This window comes from Haliotis rubra, unplaced genomic scaffold, assembly GCF_003918875.1.
Source record: "Haliotis rubra isolate DU_JTF1 unplaced genomic scaffold, ASM391887v1 Scf537, whole genome shotgun sequence".
Taxonomy (NCBI): Eukaryota; Metazoa; Mollusca; class Gastropoda; order Lepetellida; family Haliotidae; genus Haliotis; species Haliotis rubra.
The window spans coordinates 86792-96742 of record NW_025767232.1 but is presented as its reverse complement, the minus strand read 5'-3'; the positions used below and the strand labels follow the sequence as shown (position 1 = coordinate 96742).

At 38.6% G+C, this 9951-nt stretch overlaps 1 protein-coding gene across 1 annotated transcript; it reads right to left on the bottom strand.

The window, feature by feature from the left end:
- Positions 1-2: 2 nt before the first annotated feature.
- On the bottom strand, positions 3-9796 carry LOC124253261 (zinc finger MYND domain-containing protein 10-like). The gene is given in 14 exon segments (XM_046687002.1): positions 3-1365; positions 2056-2181; positions 2977-3098; positions 3293-3418; positions 5132-5221; positions 5716-5798; positions 6177-6277; positions 6639-6727; positions 7653-7734; positions 8428-8561; positions 8679-8792; positions 8976-9084; positions 9608-9630; positions 9633-9796. Coding segments are annotated over 14 exon segments (1374 nt in total). The 5' UTR covers positions 9708-9796; the 3' UTR covers positions 3-1265.
- Positions 9797-9951: the final 155 nt, after the last annotated feature.

Sequence of the window (9951 nt, the reverse complement as noted above, 5' to 3'; positions counted from 1 at the left end):
TATCATATTTTGAGTTTATTATACAATCATCGTAAAAAATACATAATCATGAAACAGTCATGACAATGGAATGTATATATGAGTTAGATGTTATGTCACTTTTAGCAACATTACAGCAACATCACCACCAAAATGGTTGGGGACACCAAAAATGGACTATGCACTTCGTACCCACATGGGGAATCGAACCTGAGCTTTTGGCATGACGAGTGAAAGCTTTCACCCCACTGGCCTTGTACATATGTCTTCATACACTTGATTAGGGGTCCAAGTGGGTAGACTTTAAGCCAAACATATTTACCCATGAACATACGTGTAAGTAACGTATGTTCATCAACATGACACTAACAAGATACAGTAATGTGAGATTGGGAGTGTCACAAAGACTAACATAACATAAAATAAACCCTAACCAATTCCTGAGGAATTGTTTTGGCAACAAAGATTTCCAAGGTAAAATTTACTGTCTCTTAATGTCTCATGCACTCCTATATACATCTCGTAAACTCATGAAGAAAAACAGTGGAACATTGATATGATGGGGGTCTGATTTTGTGCTGAGGACTTTCTTTCAATGTGTATGGTATATACAAGCATGTCATGATCCTTAACTTTCTTTGTTCAGTATACTTCAGTTCTGTTTTGGCTTGGTAATGATCCATGAATGACAATGAATGTGTTGCTTCTTGCAGTGTAGGTTACGTCAGTGGTGTAGTCCATGAGTCGAGTGAGTGAGTTTAGTTTTACACCACTTTTAGCAATATTCCAGCAATATCACGGCGAGGGACACCAGAAATGGGCTTCACACATTGTACCCATGTGGTTAATCGAACCTGGGTCTTTGGCATCATGAACGAACACTTTAACCACTTGGCCACCCAACTGCCCCATGAGTCAAATGATCAACATGAAATGGTCCTGTGGTCCATATATGCTAATATCTACCAACACATGATATATTGCACACCTCAATCTTAACAATATTCAGTAAAATGATCTTGCATAGACTATTCTGTTATAAAGATCATGGAGAAATGTAATCCTGTGCTGTGATCCCCAGAGAGGGAAACATGCAACTGCTTTTAACAGTCCAAATTTGGCTTGTTATGACATCTGTTTCAAAGACTGTACAGGAGGAGTTTGCAGAATTTCTGTGCCTCGCTTGTTCTCGTGGTCTTCACATCCTGTATCAGAATCTCAGTGTACCGTTCAACAAAATTTTGTCCAGATCCTAAATGTCAAACTTGAAGATCCAGATCTGAAGGTCATGACGTGGCCTTGACATCTGCCTCCATCTTCTGTAGCGAGTTAAACAACAGGTCACAGGCCGGCTTGTGTTTCTTCCACTGGTTCACCTGGCACTCTCTGCAGGGAACGACAAACATCACAATATGGAGTGAGTTTGGGTTAACACTGTCTTGAACATTTCAGTGTTATCATAACATGTAAGATTATTATGGGTTGAAAGCCTCACGTGATGCAGAGGTATTTACCAATATGTCAGAATGGCCATACTGTTAAAATCAATCAAAGTAATTAGGTGTAATGTTTCTTTTTGGACTGGTAGTAAAATAAACTAGAATTCATTCTTGTTTTCCAAGTTTTGAAAAATCATCTTTATACCTTCAACAAACCAACAACCTTCAACAAACTCAACACACTTTAAAGAGTTCTAGATAAAAATTCTTGTCACTTGATCTAGGGCTTTCCTCACTACTTAACATAAATATTCCATATATTTTGAGGCAAGAGGTTATTCTGGCTATATCCTGACAATATACCATGCATAGTAAGTGAAGCATAACATCTCTCCTAAAACCATTGTTATCTGAGACCATTAATGCACACCATGTCTGCAATCTTCCATGTCAAACGAGCTGAATGTTCACTAGCTTCCTGAAATGAGAATGATCCATAACAAAACAGTTATGTCTGCAACAACCAATTACATCCCGGTAAACGTGATAAAGCCAGCATAGACAAACCACAGTCACAGTAACCCAGCCCCTACATGGGGTATAAACTACTCAACTAAGTAGTTTTGTATGACCTCACCTGCGACAGTACCATTCGTTGTGACATCGTGAACAGCGTTTTGTTGCTGGCTGGCCGCAAGCAGCACATTTTGGGGGTTCGGTCAGCAGACCCTCCAACACGTCCATGTTGTACGTCTCCGCCCATCTGAACCAAAATGGTATTTTATTTTAATTAAGAAAGTGAGATTTACTTTTGACATTAAGTTGAAATAGTTCAAAGTTTTCCCAAAATGCCTTGTATAATAAAACCTGTTAATTGATAATGAGTGAGTTAGTTTCCTGTGATTAATCAGTTTATTATTTTACATCATAGTCATCCAGGTGTATCACAGCAGTGTAAACTGTCTTGTTGGAGCCGGACAGGCCAAGTTTCAAAAGGCTTGATATCATAGTGTTACATATAGTCATATATGAAGACATGCAATCAACGGAGTCACTGAAGTCGACCAACAAATCCACATCACAGGTTGTTGTGACAATCAACAACCTTTCCTAGCCTACGTTCCCACGTACTTCAGTTACTGATGTTGCTTTGTTGGTTGTGTTGACAATGTTGCTTTGTTGGTTGTGTTGACAGGGTCATACTGAGTAATCATCCAGCCCCCGATTTCTCGAAACAAACTTAAGTTTTTACTCAAATTTCAAACCGAGTTTGACAATTTGAAACAGCTGAATTTTTAACTCAACTGCAATTTTAAAATATAAAAGCCCAAACACTTTCAGTAATCTAGCCACCAAACTCAAATTGTCTACTAAGTTTGAGTTTCATATCGATTCCAGTTCATTCTGGGAAATGCTTATCCTGCATTTTCTCAAATTTGAGTAAAAACTCTAATTTAAGTCAAAACTGAGACTTAAGTTTGTTTCGAGAAATCGGGGCCAGGTTTTCCATGATTAAGACAAAATGATTTTTACATTTATGGAAGAAATGTCAACCAACCTTTGGGCTTGTGCTCGGATAGCTTCTGCGGAAGGGTTAAAGTGGGTCTTTGACTGTTTTTTGGCCAGTTGTTTCCACTTCCCCTCCCACTGCTTCAAGATGCCTTCTCGAATCTCAGGGACCTGTGTACAGAGGGAAGACAAGTCATATACTAGAGTACGTTCTGAATGGTATCAATAAGTCAAGAAATATTGGGTTTTGGAGAAGTGTAAGTGTGTGTGTGTGCATGCATGCGTGCACACATAATTCATGAGACAAAGGTTAGGGGAAATGCTCCTAAGGGACATATTTTGGGGGGCGAGAGTGACATGTTCACCTGTTCCAGGACAAAGCTCTTCTGTGGGGCTGGTGGTTCCATCATGGACAGCTGTTCCAGGTACCTCTGCATCTCGGCCAGGACCGGCAGCTGGTCCAGTAGAATCTCAGTCAGGTGAGACCGCAGCTGTAGCAGAAACATGGACTCATCTCAACACCAAACAGATGTATTACTGTTTGACGATATCTTCTTCAGTGAGTGAGTATGGAAAATTCCAGCAATATCATGACAGGGAACACCATAAATGGGCTTCATAAATTGTTAAGGGCAATCATACCCTTTGATGTGACAAGTGAACGCTTTAACCACTAGCCTATCCCACCATCCCTGAACCCCGCTGTGAACAAGTACACAAGTTCTATCAACATGTGTCAACTTCATGTCTGGGGAAAACCTGAACTGATGCATGTCCCAGATGTTTGCCTCTCTTGTTACAGGCTCAAACCATCTCCATCATAATCTGATCTGAAAATATCTGAATTATTCAATGGTGTTGCCAAAATGATTAAGCCAAGGGTTCAAAATTCCTAAAACTGTACTGAGAAACTGTAACAGGACAATTGAGGTAAGTTCCCTCTTAACAATGGGTACACTCATAGTCAATCAACATTAGATTTGGCACCCAGTCTTTAGAGAATTAATTTGCAAGTTTGTATGTGAAAATTAGATATATGCTACTTGTATCCCTTGACTGAAAGATCAGATTTAGGGTTTGTCATGTATTCCTTCATCGTTATTAATCAATATGACGCTGACGAGTTGTGTTGGTGTGATCCAAGGTTGTGCACACAAGTAGTGTGTTTGAAACACATTCTGTCAGAGTTGACAGACATTCAATCATCTGCTGCCATGACAGAAACATGATCGCTGTCATGAACTTACATCATCTGATCATTCAGAACTTTATTGTATGCATTGCAAATATCTCTCCAAAATACAGTACAACATAAACTAATGTCCTGAAGACACAAAAGATAAAATACAATGAAACATGTTTCACTTTTCTTAATGCATTTGGTTAAAATCTAGCATATGGAACACTAAAGGTACTCAATGTACCTGAATATTCTCAACACTCAAATGTCTGATATGTTGTCAGCAAGTAGTATTTTAGTACTCTTTTGAGCTTTATAGCAGGGCTCGATTTCAGAGAAATTAACCTACTTGCACCAGGTGCAACCTACGATAAAGATAAAGACCTACTTGCACCAGCCAGTTGCAACATAGTGTGTTTAAAACGTCAAAAGTTTCGGTGCACATAAAAATATTTCCGTGAAGTTGTACCCATGAAACCATAGCAACACAGAGACACAGCTGATATCTGTTTTCAAGAGCTTTCATAGCCGAGACGTGTCTATGAATAGCAATGTTTCGGTGCCATAGCTATTCAAAGTTTAGAAGAAAAATGAGCTGACATATTTATGCTTATAATGTTAGATTCATCATTGTTTTATTTCTCAAAATTTGACTTGCACCTTGTGCAAGTTAGACTCATAACTAGGTTGCACTTTGTAATACTGGGTTGCACCAGTGCAAGTAACAAAGCACTAAATCGAGCCCTGATTTATAGTGAAGCAGTGTGACAAGACTTGACCGATGTATCTCTGCCAGATTTCAGTGTACACTTGAAACCAAATATGCTTCTATCACTAAAACTGGGTGAGTGAGTCAGTGAACTATTGGTGACTGGAATTATCAGACAAGAACAACACAAATGTATTTCTTTATGGTCAGCAATTTAAATTTTCACTACTTCTTATGACATTCCAGTCATAAGATAGGATGTTTAGAACTATTCAGCATATCCCTAGAGATGAGCATGTTAAATAGTATCAGTACCTTGAGAATGGTGTTCTTTCTGTAGGAGTCGATGTCATACTTCTTCTGACAGTCTCCCCCCATCAGCAGGTGGTACAGAGCGATCCACACCTACACACAACATGTCCAGCATCAGTGCCAATAACTACAGCATCTCTCAGAATTATCACCACCTTCCTACACTTGTAAATGTTCAGAAAGATGTTTGTTGTTTAACACCAGCTATATGATGATTGTCTGTAAATAATCGTGTCTGGACCAGACGATCTAGTGATGGACATCATGAGCATCGATCTATGCAGGGATTGGGATAGAGAACTTTGAAAATGGGCCATTTTCAGGATTATTAGCCATTTTCTGAATTTAGAATGGGCCAAAACCCTTGTATCAATGGTAAACTTAACAATTTTAATGGGCCATTTTTAATTCTAATGTGCAAAATGGCCCATGGCCCCTGCCTTTCCCAATGCCTGATCTACGCAATCAGAAATGAAGAACTGGTCAAGTATTACAGGGGTGTAAATACTGGAAATACTGGAAATACTGAGTGTATGATGAAGGTGATAAGGGGATGATTCAAGGGGAGGAAGCAGGGGATGGCTTACCTGCCCTTCTATCTTTGTGAGCTTGAAGGAGTCTTCATGAGACACTTCCACCCATTTGCTGTCAATATACTTGTACACTTTACCTGGAATAGGTACACAATATAGTCCTACAATTTCAGCATATTCCATATGTGCAGTTCTCTATTTAAACATTTGGTTACATATTCCATGCATTATAGCATCTCCATCTACAACATCTTGTCCTCTATTCTTCTTCTCTTTACGCACTAAATTTCTTCATCAATGTGCAAAGATACATGTAAATGTTTATGAAAAACAACTTTAAACATACATACAAACGAAAAGCTGGTCATACATACAAACGTGAAGCTGTTTACATTATACATGCACAAACGTGAAGCTGTTCACATTATACATGCACAAATGTGAAGCTGTTCACATTATACATGCACAAACGTGAAGCTGTTCATATTATACATGCAAATCAACCATATACAAACCATTTTTCCGCCGAAGCCATGGCGGCATCTCCACCAACTGCACCAGCAGGTTTGGAACATCATGTGTGTTCAGGATGCGCGTCATCACGCTGAGAGGGAGTCTACAGGTCAAAGGGAGACAACTCTTCATAAAGGCGACAAAATGACATATTTAATGTTTGTTCTGTAATGGTATCTTCTATGTCATACAGCATGCAATATTAAAACATTCTTAAGTATCATTATATCAGGACCCAAGAGTGATATGCAAATTTGGGTATCAGATTTAAGTTCAAAAGAAAGTTTCAATGATCGTACTGATATCTGTATCTTCTAAAATCATCATTTACAGATTAGTATGAACATGGGTAAAAAGCGTCAGTGTTTTATAGCTGTTGAAACTAAAACATTCAAAACATGGAATGTCATCATTAACACTGAATCCAAACACTCCGCAACAACGTTCTTGAGCTCCGTACTCACCCCTCCAGATGGTCAGTGATGTACCGGATGAGGGTAACGGCCTTGATACAGATGTCAAAGTCAAGATTCCTGCCCTGTTTCTCCAGTTCCTGAAAACAGTTAACCATTACAGGAACACATAGTACACTTTTGTTCTTAGTTGAAAGTATTGCAATTTTCTATCGAGACAAATCCTAAAAAATATATATCCGTCATCTCAGAGACCATATACCGATCATCTCAAGCAGTCCAGTTCCCCTCATGGATTCTGGGTTACAATAGATCCCCAACAACCTATACTGGTTATAAGTGCTAACTAGTGCCCTCACATGGCTGATATATCAGTCACTGGTACTGTTGGTCTTTCGCATGGCGTCTGTCGTTACACAGCTTGAACATATCAGTCACTTCACTGTTGGTCTTTCATGACGGTCTGTCGTTACACAGCTTGAACATATCAGTCACTTCACTGTTGGTCTTTCATGACGGTCTGTCACTGGAGTCAGTCGTTTAACTACATTGTAGTCAGTTTGCCACATTGTAGTAGTTTGCCACATTGTAGGAGTTTGCCACATTGTAGTAGTTTGGGTCACATTGTAGCTTGAGTTTTGTGTCTTTCGTTTGCCACATTGTAGTAGTTTGCCACATTGTAGCAGGAACATATCAGTCAATGTTATTAACAGATCTCCAACTGTGAGAGATAAAGTTTGAGAAGAAATATTAAAATTTATTCCCAAAATATATCCCTATTTTCACTGAGACAAATCTAATAATTGTTTACAAATAACATGTACAGATTTTCATAAATATTCTGCACACTGACCTCATATTGACACCCTACATGAACGTAAAATACTGCTCAACAGAAGTTATGGAACACCTGACTCTTTCATATACTAAAGTTATATGTGTCATTGAGACCTTAACTTTGCTGAGATTTCCCTTTTACCTTCATCTTTGAAGATGAAGGGATAAAAAATGCAACAGTTTAATAGTTTTAACAACCTGGAAATAATAGATAACTCCATTCCTTACCTCCATTGAAGTGGCTGATGTAGAACTGGTCACAGATGATGTGCCGACCTCAAACTCATCATCTTCATCTTCATCGGACATTCTGCAACAACAGCAGGAGTGAAAGGTTGACTATTTATAGATTGCAAAATCAGACTTTGGCAAGTGAAGCTCAAAGTGAGTGAGTTAGCTTAGTTTTACGCCACTTTTAGCAATATTCCAGCAATATCACGGCAGGGGACACCAGAAATGGGCTTCACACATTGTGCCCATGTGGGGAATTGAACCCAGATGTTGGGCGTGACGAGCGAACGCTTTAACCATTAGGCTACCCCACCACCCCCTATTATTCAGAAGTGGGATAGTACAAGAAAAAGTTGGTTGTGGCTTAATTACCGATATATTATGTTATCGGTACTTTTCTTGAATAATCATGAAAGTTTACTCTCTGATTCTCTGAATGCATTCAGATTGGTTAAGAAATTGTTTGTAAAATACTTGTAAAAAATATCCTACAATTTTATGTTATACAAAATTGCCCACTGATGTGTTTGTTGCCTTTTATAGCAGAATATTTTCATAAATGTTATCCACCCAACACAGGGCAGGGGCAGACAAATAAACTAATTTGAAGGAAATAGATATGACTTATTATAGGGACTGACAACCTCTGATTACAGACAGGTGGTTCCGCTCAGTGATCTGTAAGGTTGCAAATTAGTGGTATTATATCCTGAAGATGTATCACAAATGATAATGCTGAACAGTCTTGAACAAGAATGATTATTCATCATACCGAGCTACCAGGTGTGTGAGTTTCCTGTAACAATAGTCAACTAGGTCCAAGATGGTGTCGTCAGCAGACTCACAGGTCTCGCGGTGGAACAGAACTGTCTCCAGGAGGTTGATCACTGTGGCTTCATGGTACAGCTGGGGACGGATGAAGGTATTGATTAGATCTTACAAATAAATATAGTGACAACTTATACAGAGGGAATGTTATGAGTTCAGTGCACCACTATATATCATAGGATGGGATCAACATACCGCCATATATAGAGGGAATGTTGTGCGAGGCTCAAATCCAGAGTTCATGAGTTCTGTGAATATCTTCTGTTTCCATATTTCAGTTACTAGCAGGTCTCGTATCAAAACAGGAATCTGAAAACAAGACAAAAAAGGAACATGTTTTTTTGTAGATGTTTCTTTTGGTTCAAATTTAATCCAGAATTAAAAGCCCATTGAATTCAGGGTGGCAAAAGTTAATGAAATCATACATGAAAGATGAAATTTAATAGAGACAGTTGTCACTGATTGTAGGAAAAGTTTGAGGGTAGCCAGTACCTTTTCAAATGTGATGAGTGCCTCTTTGACAAACTCGTCCTCATGAGAAGAAGCACTGATGACAGCCTGCATGTTCAGCTTCTCCAAATATTCATGTTGACGGGACCAACTGATGTAAGAAACAATCAGGGTAAGGTTAAGGTGGAATAAGATATGTTTACAGAACCACAATAGAAGATGTTCACCACCCTTTTCATTCAAGGATGAAATGACAGGGCTACCCTAACCCCTAAAAAAACTGAAAGACAAGGAAAGTAAATACTCATTACATATGATTAAAACGGAAATATATATTATGCATACCGGGTACATATTCTTGTAAAATCTAGTGTTTACGATACTGTTGAGTGGCAAACACAATATATCTGCACTAGATCTATGAGTGTTCTTTTTCATATTTAGTAAAAGAGAATCTAGAGGTCTGTCGTCTTTCATATTGAGATTTTATTCAAAAATTCAAATCTCTTCATAAAATGTTTATTTCGAGCCACTCCTACATCATCGTGAGGATAAACAAAGCCCTAATGACAACTGCAAGCTTAACTGATATATGGACCTGAAAATTCAGTGACGATGACAGATATCTAGTGACTAGTAGTGTTGTTGTTTACACAATTTCCATGGATACAGACCTGGGGCTCCCGATGTCTTTCACACATCGAACTGTTCCAAAGCTTCAACATATGCCTCAGCTTCAACTGCAAGCAGAACCTGTGTAGTTTCTCCGCTCATTGTCACTTCTGTTGCCAAATGACTTCAGTTTGTGTACTAAAGATGTTGGGAATCGACGAGAACGCACATGCCAATGCCTAAATCCAATACTTCCGGTATGCAGGGCTGACGATAGATTTAGTTATTTATTGGTCGTATTGAATTCTTAGATATAGAGAAGTAAAACAAATTTAGTTAGTAAGTACCAAAATATACCTCAAACGTCCATTATTTTCAATCAATGATAATATTGATATATTTAGCT